General features: G+C 55.7%; 1 protein-coding gene across 9 annotated transcripts in view; it reads left to right on the top strand.

Moving 5' to 3' along the window:
- CAPN15 (calpain 15) overlaps positions 1-13,931 on the top strand; it is a 52,556-nt gene that overhangs the window by 8,048 nt on the left and 30,577 nt on the right. For 5 of the 9 annotated variants that reach the window (XM_066977454.1, XM_066977453.1, XM_066977452.1 and 2 more), the window contains exons 4-5: positions 1,712-1,857; positions 7,289-7,608. The exons of 2 other annotated variants lie outside the window; for them this stretch is intronic. In XM_066977454.1, the coding sequence (XP_066833555.1) occupies positions 7,433-7,608 (176 nt within the window). In that variant the 5' untranslated portion in view covers positions 1,712-1,857; positions 7,289-7,432. The remainder of the gene's footprint in view (positions 1-1,711; positions 1,858-7,288; positions 7,609-13,931) is intronic. 2 more of the 9 variants (XM_066977451.1, XM_066977457.1) reach the window with 2 other exon arrangements.

Genomic DNA, 13,931 nt, shown 5'->3' with positions numbered 1-13,931 from the left:
TCTGTGCTTTTTCCCCAGCGCTACTGGAGCAGTTGGTCCAGAGATCTCCTCTTTGAAAGGTTAGCAACTCTCCGCTGACTTACAGTATCTGGTTTTCTCAGGCTGGTTTCTTGTTCGTGTGCCGTTGCAGTGTGTCATCTTGCAGATGAGAGATGACTTGCAAATTTTTTTTCCTTCCCTGGTTTGCCGTAACCTTTACGGCCTGCACTAGCCACGGCTCTCCGTACAGATTTGTCCTGAGAAATGTGAAAGCTATTTTGTTTTTCTACTGTTTCTTTCTGGGAGGTTGGCTTTGTTGGGCTCGTGTGTTTCCACGTTGTGCTTTTGAGTGTTTTAAGTGCAGGCAGAGTTCTGAGCTGCACGGTTTGTGAATGTTGGTGGATACAGAGGAACGCTTTTTGTGTTCCTGTTACTTCTGCCTGGGTTTTTTTGTTTGTCCTCGCTACTTCTGCAACGTTGCCCCTTCAGGAGGGAGAGATGTCAGAAACAGTCGAATCAAGGTGAAACTGATAAAGCAAATGTATTGAAGAGCCAGTGCCTGGCGCTTACTCATGGCTCTTACTCATGTTTATCTCGAGCTGTGAATGTGCAATAACAACAGTTCTGTTCTGCACAGGCTGGCACAGCCTCAGACAGGAAGATCTGCTGTTTACCAATCAACACTCTGCTCTGAGTGAGAAGGGGAAAAAATTGTTTTATTGCTGCTGGGTAACCCAGAGACTAGTCAAACCTATCTGGAGGAAAAAAAAAAAAAAGAGGAAACTAAGAGCACATGTGTTGCTCAAGATGCATTTTCCTGGCAAGAGGCCTGTGTGTGTGCTCTTCCTGCAAAGCATCCCTGCTTCTGCGGCTTCCTGTGAAATCTATAGCACGCTGCTAGCAGGCAAGTAAAAGCTTCCTGGTTTTCACAATGCAGCTAGCCTCAGCAGGCGGTCTGTCGAGGTGATTTTTCAGCCTGACATGTTTTGTAGCCGGGGCAGTCTGTGGGCTGAGGAGGATGACAGAGCTGTGCTGCAAGGATTATAAATGCACAGAGGAAAAGATCTGGAAATTAGATCTGCTGGTAAAGCTCCCCAAGACTGGATGCTGTGGCTTGTCTTGGTTCGTTTCTTCCTCTTGTCTTGCTCTCTGTGGTGCTACTGAGATGTTGCTAATGAGACAAACCGTGCTGGCCTGCGTGCTTTTGTTAACTCCGCGCTCAGAAACCAGCCACAATTAGCTAGTAAACTGGAAGGTACAAGTGGTCCTCTTGCACTTCATTGAAGTCATGTTAATTGACGTATTACAGCACTAGGTTTTTAGAGATGTGTGTTGTTGTTTTCTTTTTTTAATCTGTGTGTGTTCAGACCGTGCTTCAGCAGTGCCTTTGTTGCCATTTTCATGCTTATTCGGATAAGGACCTTCCTGTTCTTCGGCTGAGGACGGAGATGGGTTTTGAAGTTAACCCTTCTTTTGAAGAAACTTTCCTGACCCTCTTCTTCTCCCCATAGTTTGTAATTAAGACGTTGATTTCCACTTTCAAATCTTCATAATCCCCTCTCTCAAAGCGACCGTGGTAGATTTCCAGAAACTCACTGGATGATCTATCACTGGTTTACAGAGCGCTGTGCAAGGGAGAAGAAGAAACTTTTTTCAGACTTTGACGCTAATTGCTTTGTGGCTAAGCTGGCTCTGCAATAAATCTCCTTTTCCTATCAATCTTTTGCTTCAGGCTTTGGACACCTCTTCCTCTGCCTGCATACTTATGAAGAGTCAGTGCTGGGCACTAAGTGCAGCTCAGCCCAACCCAGCTGATGTGTATGAATTTCTTCTGTGTTAAAGTTGGGCCAGAACCAGTTTCAAGGCAGCTGAACGAAGGTAAAGATCCTCAAGCTTGCCTTTGCATGTTAATGTCTGTGGCCTGAAAGATGTGCTGCTGTTCTGGACTTTGCTGAAGTGTAGCATGAAGTATGAGGTCCTGTTCTGCCCTGCTCTAGGACTCCAGGTTAAATTATCTTGTTACCTCGTTAATAGCCCATCTGGAAATCTATTTCCAGGCAGCTAATTTCGTCTAATGATATCTCTGCAAGTAGCACACCAATCTTGTTTCTCGCTGTGATTTGGAAAACAGCTCGTTCACAGCTTCCAGTCCCTCAGATTTCATCTCGGGCCAGAAACCCAGCTGGCCTCTCCCCTCCCAGCCCTGCCCGCCCCAGAACGGAGGTTCGGCCGGGTATGTTTCCCCCTCCTCTCCGCCTCCCTGCCTTCCCTGCCCGTTTGTGGTGCTCGTGTAGTGCCTGGCATCCTCGTGCCTCGCGACATGGATGCTTCTTGGCCCTGGGAGGTATGGCAGTGCCCTGAGTCACGGGACTGTGCCCCGAGTCACCTGGGAAGCTCTGTGGCAGAGCTTGAAGGCTGGAACAGCCTCCCACGTCCCCGTCGAGCGCGCCAACCTCTGGGCCGTCCTTCCTGTTACACCTCAGTCTGTCCCTGGAGGTACCTTCCCACCTCTCCCTGCCAGCGACTTTGCAAGGAACTGGGACTGGCTGACACCTTAATTTCCTGCCAAGACTGCAGCACTCGGGCTGGCTTGCCAGGTGAGGGCAGGAAGAAAGAGCAGCAGAACTGCGTTTCTTGTCACCGAGGCACCAGCTTTGTGCAAGATGCTTCCCTGCTCAGCACGGGGCGTTCTGGTTTGCTCAGCTGCTTTGCCACGTGGGTCCTGCTGGCAGTCACGGGAGCTCTTGCTGCGTTTGAGCTCTGGAGCTCTTGTTGGGTTGGGGTTTAGCATCTTGGATTGCAGTCTGGCTTGCTTCTGTCTGATGGGGATGTCTTGTTGCTTGTCAGCTCTTTTCCTACCTTGTGGGGAAAAAAAAAAAAAAGAGCTTGTTCTCCCTTCCTCCCCTGGTGTCTCTTATCAGGGTCCTCTCAGCACAGTGAATGCAAATCGTGCTCTGCAGATCGTGTACCTGGCTTTGCAAATCCTCGGGTTTCGCCACTCTGCCCTGCGAAGCGAGGAGCCTGGCCGTGCATCACCCGCTGTGTACACAAACGCTTGAGCTGCTGCTGCGTGCTTGGCTGGTGTGACAGACCGGCAGGCCCCCGTGCTGAGTCCTTCCCTAGCTCTCCGTGCCTCACCTCCTCTGTGACCTTAGCTGGCATCTCTTCCTCTGCACGGTGTTTCAGCTGGCATGGGGCCGAGGGCCTGCCCTGCCTTTGTGGCGTATGAAGCGGGCTCCTCCAGCTTGCTGCCCCAAGCCAAGCACAGCTCCTGCAGCTGCATCTCCCACTGAACTCTCTTGTTTTTAGAGAAATGCAAATTACGTCCTGCAGTGCCCAGAGAGGAGGCTGCTCCCGCCGGGGCTGTGTGTGGGGAATGGAAGTTCAAAGCCTGCAGGAACCCTTGTTTCTCCCCGCGAGGAGCAGGTTGCATGCGAGTGAGCAGGGAGCTGCAGCTTTGCTGTTGAGGGTGATACCAGGTCCGGCCCCTCCGAGGCAGCCCGCAGGCAAGGATGCTTACACAGCTGAAGGAAGAGGAGAAGGGCTGGTACTTGCAGATTCAATCCCAGCCACAGAGCAGGAGGCTTTCATCTTCCTCTGGGCACAGCTTTGAGGATGCTTTTCCCCCAGGTACATGTAGATCAGAATTAGGCACAATAGATTTCCAGCCTCTGATGGGCTGGCTGCTGGCCTGACGCTGTGGACGGGGGGTGTAAATGTGCGAGGTGGCTGTGTTTTCATCCCCAGCTTCTACCCAGAGCGAGGCAGCAGCTCAGAGGTGACTTTATAGGGTGGAGTTATTAACAAAGGGGCAAAGTCTTGGCCTTGGGTCCGGGAGGCTGAGAACCTTGATGCTGGAAAACTCAGGCAGGAGCTGAGCAGCTGGTTTGTGCTACGTGAACAAATAAATAACAAAAGGAGTGTGTGTGTGGGGGGTATCCCATCCCAAAGAGGGGGCTTCTTCGCGTGGGACTAGCTGAGGTGAGTCCCACCCCTGGCTTTCTTCCTGGGCTGGGGCAGCCCCAGGCACCTATCTGTTCTCCCTGCTGTGTGCCCGAGGGAAGAGCTCGGGTTTGAGCCTGACAGAAGGGCTGGGTCCCAAAGGGTCAGTCCTGCTGGCTGGTGTCGAGGTGTAGCAGGGTTTAGCTGGCAGCCAGGAGACTGCTCGGCCCGCCTGGTGACGGGAGGAAGCTCCGCGGGAAAGCTCTGCTGCCCTGGCCTCGCTGTAAGTGCCTGCTGCTCGCGGTGGGGCTGTGGCAGCGTGGCGAGGGGTCTGCCTCGCATCCCTCAGATCAGGGTAAACGGGCGCGAGCGACTCGGAGGCGGAAGGACCAAATCTATTTTTGTTTTGGAAGCAATATTTTGGGAGCAGTTAAACGGTGTCAGTTGAAACCTGATAATTATTGCAGCTGCAAGGGGCAAAAAACCACAAAATCCAAACTCAGCATCTTGCTAAGGTGCTTAACTGCTAATTTCCATGAGTGAGATCCACCCTTCCCAAGACACTTCAATCTGTTTGCTTTGTTGTTTCCTGCTCTAATTAGATAGGTGGAAGCAGTGCTTTGTTTATTAGGAGGAAAATCCTGTTCCTTCGTGCCAAGGCAGAGGAGCTCTTGGCAGCTTGCTCCCCTTCTGGGCTGAAGCCTCCCGTGTTCAGCGCAGGCCGTGTGCCTGCAGGGCGCCTCCTGGGGCATCTCCCTGCCCAGTGGGAAAAGGTCCTTAAAAATAAGGCTCGATGCTTCCAGAGAGGCTTTTTTAATTGTCCCCTTCCTCTGCAAGGGTGTAGTTTTCGTTCTCACCTTTACATCTCGCCAGCTCTTCGTTTGCTTAAGGTTGGCCAAAGGCGTTTTCTGGCTCAGCGTGGCAAGCAGGTTCGTGCTTTGCATCGAGCTACGGTGATGCCGCTCCTGTTTTCCCATGGGCTTGCCTTCTCTCCTCCTGCCCATGCTCCCCTCTGAAAATTGTTCACCGGCCGCTCTCACCTGGTGCGAGGGGTGACCCTGGAGAGGAGGATTTACCGCTTTGCCCGGAGAAATCCGATTTCACGCAGCGCTCGCAGCCCGGCAGCCCACTTAGGCCAGGCAGTCTTGGAGATCACCGCGACTTAGCTGGGTTATCCTGCACCTATTTATAGATCCCTGCCTCTGCCCAGCTCCGCCCCGCGGGGGGCTTTACCGCGCCGCTTTAAAGCCGGACCCCCGGCCCCTCGCCCTCCTGCGGCGCGCTCGGGCTCCCTGCTGCAGCCCTGGCGGAGGAGGAAGGGCCGGGCCCCGAGCAGCGCGTTGGAAGGCAGCAGTGATGCAGGCAGCAGGCATGTCTCTCGCCTCTTGTGGTGAGCTAAAACTGGCGTTTCCGCGTGTGGGAGGAGGAAGCAAAGGGCTCTGCTTTTCCAGCTTGGGAGTCAGCCGAGGAAGTGCTCTCGAACCAGCCTGTGGAGCTGCTGCGTTTGGCAGTTTCGCTCTGCACGGGGGGAAGAAGGCTGCGAGCTAGCTGAGCATCCTGCCTTCTGGTTAGCTCTGCCTGTGGCGAGCTGCATGGGGCTGTGTTTCTACCCAACTTGCTTTTATTTCATATGCGTGTATTTATTTTATCATGGTAGAACCCAAGTCTCGAGGTGAGAGACGATTTGTTCTCGTAGCAGGCCTCTCGGTTGCGTCCCCCACGCCTTCGCTGCCGCGATGCAGCGCAGCTGCGGGAGCACGTGCAGCCCTGGTGGGGGCAGCGAGGGCTGCTGCAGGAGCTGCGGAGCCGCCCTAGGTGGGGGGCAACAGGTATCATCAGCTCCAGTGTGACCGGAGACGCTTGGAAATGCGCTTCCCCTCGCGTAATGGCTTTCATTTAGCCAAAAAATCGGGGTTGTTACGAACTAACTGCTTACATAGCAGGAAATGAGAGGGAAAGCACCAGGGATCCGTTTTGGCTGGACGTGCAGAAGTCAGTGAAACCCTGCTGCTGGGCAGGTAGCAGGAAGCAGAGCGTGGAGATGTTGTCTCCAGTCTGGCTGAAGCACAGCAATTACGCAGACCAATTACGGCAAGGTAATCAAGGTAGGGAAAACCGTGTTTGTGGGCTCTTTTTTTTTTTCCAGCTTCATTTTGTTAGTCCAGGCTTTGCAGGTTACAGAGAAGCCACCGTGACAAAGTAGTTAATGTTCTCCAGTTAATGGCCTAATGCAGGCACATTCCAGTATTAAGCTCGTAGCAAAACTGCACCTGCTCCTTGAGCTGCTGCATTTGAGAGCCTGTTATCTATCAAGGCCTTTCTTGATCCCTCAGAACAACCCTGGGATTGAAAAGCTGTATTTTAGGAGTCTTTGTTTCAGCCTTTTCGCTGCACAAAGTAGATTCTTCGCAAAGGTCTTTCTACAGTTCATTCATCTCTATAAACCCTGGTGCGTAATTGAATAAGCTCAGCTGTGCTAATTTTTTTCTTCTTCCTCATTTCTTCTTTTTTTTTCTGTTAAATGTTCCCTTGATCTGTTCCTCCTGACGCGCATCCAGATTGCCATGCCTTTTTCCTTTAAGGAGAGAGAGATGTATGTTTAAACTTCTTTGAATACGAGAGGACAAGAAATGTTTCTGGGGTTTAATTGTGAGGATGCTCAAAGAACAAATTCTAAAAAGTAGGAAAGAGGGTGAAAAGGCAGAACATTCAAAGCCCCAAGCCTGCTTCTGTGGGTAGGGGGATGCTCAGGATCTGCTGAAAATTGTCTTGAGCTGAAATAAAGTATTTCATTGCCCTGTGTGAAGTAGTCACAGGAACGTACTCGTGCAGATAGCCACTCAGACTGCTTTCAGTCTTACTGCGTGCTACTGGGGAAAGGAAAAGGAGGAGATCTTCTTTTACATGCAAGAAAAATAAAATCTCCTCGCTGCAGACAAATCCCGCTCCTGGTCGCTGAGGTAACTAACAACCCGGTGAGCCAGCTAGAGCCTGGAGCCTTCGGAAAACCCTTTTTGGGCGTGAGGTTCCCAAGAGCTGCTGGTGGGGGCTCTGCCTGAGGCTCGCTTGTCCCCTCTGCTACTTCAGCGTGGCGGCAGGGGCTGTGTGCTGGGCTCTGGCGTGCTTTCCTCCTGGCCGCGCTGCTTCCCCAAGCACTGCTGGTGCTTAACCGGAGGGATCCTATTCTACAGGCAGCAAAAGGTGGCTGCAGTGACGTGGCCCTGCTCGCAGCATGCATTAATAGGCTTCTAAAGCTGGAGGGGTGTTGCTTAAATCATACCTTATCTTTCTCTCTTCTCTTTCCTTTTTTTTTCCTCCCTTTCTCTTTGTTTGTTTGTTGTTTTTTTTTTTTTCAACTCTTGATCAGAACCGACCTTCCTTTCTCCAGTGTGTTGGGATCTTTGCAGCAGCTCATGCCGCAGCGCCTCGCCTATTCCACCCGAACTGCCCGCGCCGCTGGCTTGGACCTAACCTAGGCTAAATCTGCGTGTGGCCTGGGTAGGGGGCGGCCATGGGGAGCTCTGCCTCGTCGCTGGCCGCAGAGACCGAGTCGGACCATGGCTTCACTAGCCCACCCTACCCGGGGCACCCAGCCGTGGGCTGGTATAGGAGTAGTCACAGTGGTCCTGTTTGGGAAAGTGCCCTTATAACGCGGCAGCATCAGCACTTACACCACCGGGTGCGAAGGTAAGGAGGAGGGGAAGGAGCCTGCTGACCTGCTTACCTCTCAGCTTGAGCCCAGGGTGCTGCATTCGGGGAGAAATTGCCTTGGATCCTATTGAGTGTTGGGTTCTTCCATCCGGAGGCTCAGTTTTAGCCCTGGTGAAACTTAGAGCTGAATTTCCCCAGATTTGGGTGACGCCAATCTGCATCCTGTTCCAGGGCTGCCGATGTCTCCTGCACGACAGACTGCAGGGCTCATCGCAGCTCTTCCTCACTCGCCTAAGTTGCGGAGGTGGCTGCCTGGGAACGGGATCTCAGGTCCTTTAACAAGCTTGCCGTGTTCTTGCGGCGTCTCTTATGTTCCCCCTCCCAACTAACTATAAGTGTCACAGGGGGAGGACTGTGACTCCAGGTTGGGCGGGGATAAGTAGCAAGAGTTTCTGAACTTAAAAGAGCAAGAGATGCTGTTTTCATGAAAAAGAAGTGAAACGCTTTGAATACCAGATCCTGGGGAACAAAACACACCGAAACAGAATGACTGAAAAAGAAAGAGCTCGGGGTTTTGGACCCTCAGTTTCTATCCCTCGGTGAAATCAGCATCTCGGGATGTGTCCCCGAGTCATTGCCTATGCCCCTTCCCCGCCAGCCGCTCAGGAGTGAGGAGTTTTTCTTCGTACTGGAGGGCGGGTGTCCTCATTCAGTCTCTGACAGGTTGAGAGGTATGTCGAAAGCAGCTAAAAATCCTCTGCCTGGGGGCTTGGCTGTAGAGGCTGCCGCCTTTTGTGCTAACAATGTTCGAGCCTTTGCCTAATGCCTGCTCTGCGTAGATTCCAGCCTGGTCGGGTGTTTGTACTTGCTTGAGTCTGTTTGGAGCCACTAGTTTCCACTAGTTTTTTTTAGGAATAGCTGCTTGCTTCTGAGCGTCCCCGAGCTGCTGTGGCTTTCCACTGGAAGCACTTGCTGTGATGGTCACATCCCATCCGTGCTGCAGTCCTCGTTTTCTCGCCTCGTTGCTGCTGCCAGTCCCCACGAGTTCGCTTCACGGCGCCTGGTGCACGGCTCGGGGAGACCCCAGGGCACGCAGCGCCGCGCTTTGCTCCTTTGTAGCCCTGTCTTGGGTTTCCTCGTTGAGCTGTTGGCGGTGTGAAAGCAACCGGTTGTTGTCTTTGCTCTCAGCCGTGGGCCCGAGTCCCTGGCGATGCCCGAGAGGCCTTTAAAGAGGCCGTTTGGTGCAGCTCCCCACCGCCTGCGCTGTGTGGGCAGCCCGCGGGGCTGGTGGGCGGTCCGGGCGCTGTAGGTTTGTCCCCTCCAGCTCAGAGGGCTCCTGCCAGCAGAGCTGGGTCCTGCCCGCAGGATTCTTCCTTCCAGACTGCCGCTTTTCCCCGAGGAGAGGCGGGGAAGGCGTTGAAATTGCAGCAGGCTGCCCCGGCCTGCAGCCAGCATCGGGGTTCAGGAGCTCGCAGCGCAAAGCGGGCGCTGGGTGCCGAAGAGGTGCTGGTTGTGCAGCCTGCCGGGTGCCAGCCGCGACCGCCGCTCCTGGGTTGAAGTCTGGAGCCTGGGGGAGTTTGAGAAACGAGGTGAAATCCTGACACATGGAAACGAATTCCCTGCACAACCAACCCTCGTGGTGGAGCGGATGTTGGGGCAAGAACAGGAACCGCCGCTCCGCGCGCAGATAAAGGCAGTGTCCTGGTGGGACGGGGGTGGTTCTGTGGTAATTATGAATTTCCCCTGCTAAAGGAGCGAGCTCATCCCAGCTAAGTGCTGCGTGGCTCCTGAAGCCAGGAAAATAGCTGGCCGTGCTTCACCGAGCAGCGACCGCGTGGGAAGGGCGCGCTTCGGGCTCCGGTGGTGGAAGTGGCTCCAAAAGAGGCGCTGAGCTCAGGCCAAAGTGCCCGTGGCTCCCGCGGCGAGCCCGCTGGAACAACAAGGTGAAGCAGCAGCAGCTGGCTGGTTTCCAGAGAGGAACAGATAAATATATTTCCCTTGTTTAAAAAAAAAAAAAAAAGTAACTAAATAGAACAAGTCCGAGGAGGTGGGTCTGCCTCTGAATGGCCTCGTCCCCGGAGTCCCGTAGCCAGGAAGGAAGTGGAGTACTGGGGAGTCAATTTGAGGCTGGGCTGCAGTCCTGGGATAGACTTTGCTTTTCCTGCTGGTTTCCTGTCTGTGCCTGCGGCCACCTTCGGAGCCGATAATGCTTTGGCTGCTGCGGGCCAGCACGGAGCCAAGCCCGCTCGGCTCCGTCTCGCGCCTCGGGGACGGATGCGGCCTTTCCTCGGCAGGGAACCGTGGGCACACGTACTTGGTGAGCGGCTTTGGTCCGGGCTTGGTGGGGAGCGGGGGAGGCTTCCCTCGCAGGGGGGTGGCAGCAGGGGAAGAAAGCGGTGCTGTTCGGTGTCGGGGGTTGTAGGAGCTGGGAGGAGGCTGCGGTGTCTTGAGAGGTGGACCCAGGTGCCCGGCTGAGGCTGGTGCTCTGGGGAGCCCTGTGTGCTGCAGGCAGGTGGGCACGGGAGGAGAGAAAGGGCCTCAGTGGTAGGAGCAGTAGGCTTGTGACAGCCAGATTTGAGTGCCTGGTCTCTGCAGGCCGCTCAGCCTCTTTGTATGTGTTAGCACCGTGGCTTTTGGAGGAGCATCCCCCTGCCTCTCCTGGGGTACCAGCAGGGTGCAGCTACCTACGCCTAAAGCTACGGATTCACGTTAGCGAAGGCAGTCTTGTTGCTGAAATCTCTGCTTAGGGCAAAGATCTTTATTTCGAAATACATCCTCGGTAGCTGTGTGCGCGTTCCAGATAAATTCTGGCTTAGTTGCGGGTCTGCTTGGGCTCCTCCTCGGTCGGTACTCGAAGGTGTTGGCCCATGCTGGTGCTGGATGCAGGCACTGAGCGGAGCCCAGCACGGCCAGGGCTCCCCGCGTGCCGAACCCTTCGTGCAGCGGCGAGGCGCAGCGCCACGTGTCCGGGTGTCGGGAGGGGATTATGGCGCCGAGCTGACTTCCAGGGGAGATTTAGGGGAACGTTTCTGTTCACCGCGCCTCCGTTCCCCATCGCTCACAAAGAGGGGCACGGGGCCCTGTCCTGGTCGAGTTCCTGGTGGCTGCTCTGCGTCGCCGCGGAGGGACGGGGCCCTTCGCTGCCGTTTGCTGTGGGCCTTCGGGAGGTCTCTGCTGGCGCCGTGTGCGTGTCAGCACCCGGCCGGTGGGGCTGGGAGCGCTCCTGGCTCCTTCAGGTGCATGGTGGCAGGGCTCTGAGCACCAAGAGTTGCTCGGGTTTGCTCCCCTCAAGAGAGGCTTTTCAAGGAAAGCGTCGCAAGATCTGTGCGGCCAAATCTGAGCGCCTCCGCCCACCGCTTGATTTGGCCGAAGCTCTCCGAGTGCCTTCCTTTTCCAGAGAGCTAAAATTTTCTGGAGTTCCCCGCAGCATTCTGCAAAGGCTTTGTGTTTTCCTGTAAGAGCCTCTTCAGAATGAAATACCTCTGAGCCTCAACAACCGTGGAGGGAGGAACAGATTTATTTATTTATTTATTTATTTGAAACGCTGTGGAGAAATGAATCTCCCTGCTGTTTGGGGGAAGCGAGGAGACCTGCTTTTGTTGCTGGCAGCGGGCGGGGGGGGCGCTTGCTGCACCCCTCCCAGCAGCGCCGCGCTGCTCCCCGCGAGCACCGCTTAGTTCTGGGGAGAGCCCCAGCACGAGCCAGCCGGGGCCTCGGCCTTTGGGAACCACACGGCTTAAATGTGTGGAAGAGGAGGAGGTCGGCGCTACCGGGTGACTTCACACGATCCTGTCTCAGGGGCTTTGAGCCTGCCTGAGGCTGGGGCTGGGACTGTGGGTCGGGGCAGGGAGTTCCCTGCTTTTTATCAGCAGCCTGCTTGGCTTTGGATGTGCTCAGAGTTGATTTTGCACCCTGCAGGAGTGAAAGCTGCCTGCGGTTTGCTCAGGAAGAGCTTTTTCTCATCCCAAGATAGCCGTGTTTCAACCCATTAGAGGTTTCAGCTCTTATTTCCTCTCCTCCGCCTACCCTCCGAGCCTTTCTCTTCTTGGTCTCTGAGTCTTAGGAGCAGCTCAAAACCTCAGGCAAGGTCACGCGTCGAGAAGCTCGGTTGGGGATTTTAGGGCTATTCTCCAAGCTTGTGGAATCGCTCCCATACAAAGCTAACCAAATCCCACCCCACCTGCACAAGGACACTGCAGGTCCATGCAGGGACCGGCGAGCTACTCCTGAGCCGCCGGGCAAGGAACAGAGGCCTGCGTGGTTGGGGGAAAGCTGGGGATAACCAAAATCTGCTCTGACTGTATCCACAAAGGGGCGAGGAGAGAAAAAGAGACCACTCTTCCGAGCTAGGAGGGTGCTGTCGTCTGCTGCGATGCCCAGGACGTGGCTGTGGATCGCACTGAGCAGAGCTCGCGCTCCCGGGCACCGCAGTGGGGTGGCTGTGTCCCTGCGTGGGTTGTGCTCCCCTGGGAGCTGTGGTGCTGAGTTCAGCTGGGGTTTGGTAGGGTAAGGATGCCGCAGGTCGTCCTGGATACCTGCTGGGTGGGAGCACTGCCCCGTGACTGCTTGCCGGTTCTCCCCAAACACGCTGCAGCTGGAACAGTGGCTGCCCAGGAAGGCGTGCGGTGCCACGGGGCTGGCAGCACACCAGGCTGCTCCAGCCACCCGCCGCTCCCGGTCCTGCCCATCCACTTTCCATGCTGGCTGTTCCAGCTGCCCGCTCCCTCTCAAAGCCCCTTAATTGTTTAAGTTGAGGCTGTTTATAGCTGCGGAGCTGTGAAGAAGTCAGAGGATGGCATGGAGTAGTGGAAACTGAAGTTCTTCATATGAACGCAAATGGCCCCAGCAGTAAGAGGGCAAATTTCCCTTCCTCTCCCTTGCTCCCTCGTGCCCCCAGGCCACCTTCCCCACCTCTTTTTCCCACAGTACGGGTAACAGGGCGGTTCTGCTCCTTCCCCTCTACAGAGACGGCAAAAGCCAGGGCAGGAAGTCAGAGCTTGTGCCCTGAGGCCTCACCCAGCAGGGCTGGCTAAAATCCGAACCGAAATGCCTGAACCCCATGGCTGAAGCCTTGCTGTCACACTGGAAACTGCAGCAGGCTTGTCCCTTAAGCAGTGCCGTTCCTAGGAAAGGAGAGCAGCACCTTTACCCGGTTGGGTTTGTTTTCCAGACTCTGCAGTAGCTGAACTCTCTCGTTCCAGGGACGGAGGCTCAGGTCCTTCTCCCGGTGCAGGCGTTGGGTAATTTTGGTGCTCTCCGGATGCAGCTCCATGTGCGGGAGGTCGGCATCCAGCCTTGGCTGTGCCCGGATCCGTGGTCCTGGCCTCGTCGCCCCTTTTGGGAAGGGATCGTGGAGCTGCAGAGGAAGGAACCAATGTAGGAAATTGTGCGTGTGTGTGTTTCAAGGGGAAGAATTTGTTTTTCTCCTTGGGGTCGTGTGAAAGACCTAGGGTGAAAGCCCCAGGCCCCTCCACCTACTGTTGTGCAGCGTCTGTTGTGGAGGGAGATGGCCCTGCACTAACTTCACGCGTCTGTCGCGGGCTCGTGAGAGGGGCTGAGGGCCAGAGCAGCCTCCTGCTTCCTTCCCGTGGGGCGGGTGGGCACCTCCCTTCCTCCTGAGCTGGTCGGTGCTGCCAAGTGCCCTCCATCTCCTGGGTTTGTTCTGGAACTCGTTCCTTTCTCCCAGAAGTATCAGGTGCTGGGAGCTGCTGGATCTCCCCCACCAGTAACTCAATCCAGTCTGACCCCGCTGGCTCTGACCAGCGCGATTCAGGAGCGGAGAGGGGAATGCTCGTGGAGCTGCCGCCCGCCTCGCCTGCCTCCAGCCCTCGCTGCAAGCGCCTGGCCCCGAGCTTGCTGGGCACCCAGAGGCCACCGAGAGGCCACCGAGAGGCCGTGCTGGTCCCATCTGGGCTGGAGGTCGGTGCTGGTGCGTGGAGGGGACGGGAGAGCGCGTGCTGGGCAAACCCTCTGCAGGCCTTTGTTCCCTCGCGCGGAGCCGTCCCGCCGGTGCAGGGCTGCCACAAACAGAGGGGTGGTTGTTCGGGGGACAGAGAGGAAAGAGGAGTTGTGGTTCGATGCAGTTTCAGCTCGGTGAGCTGGGGCTGCATGACAAGTGGCACATCTGGCTGCTCCTGCCCAGGGATCTGCAGCCTGCCCTCGGAGCCGGGCTTTAGCAGGATCTCTCCATCCCAACAAACTGCCCTGGGCTTTTATTTGACTTGGGATCCCTCCCGTGCTCCTCACCCTGCAGTGCCTGCCCGCCCGGTGCCGGCAGTGCAGCTGCAAGCCGTGCCAGCCGCAGCGTCCCGCGGCGTCCGTGCCCGCCGAGTCCTTGCAAGGGGCAGGTGCTGAAGGTC

This window comes from Anser cygnoides, chromosome 15, assembly GCF_040182565.1.
Source record: "Anser cygnoides isolate HZ-2024a breed goose chromosome 15, Taihu_goose_T2T_genome, whole genome shotgun sequence".
Classification (NCBI taxonomy): domain Eukaryota; kingdom Metazoa; phylum Chordata; class Aves; order Anseriformes; family Anatidae; genus Anser; species Anser cygnoides.
This window is presented reverse-complemented; position numbering and strand designations above follow the sequence as displayed.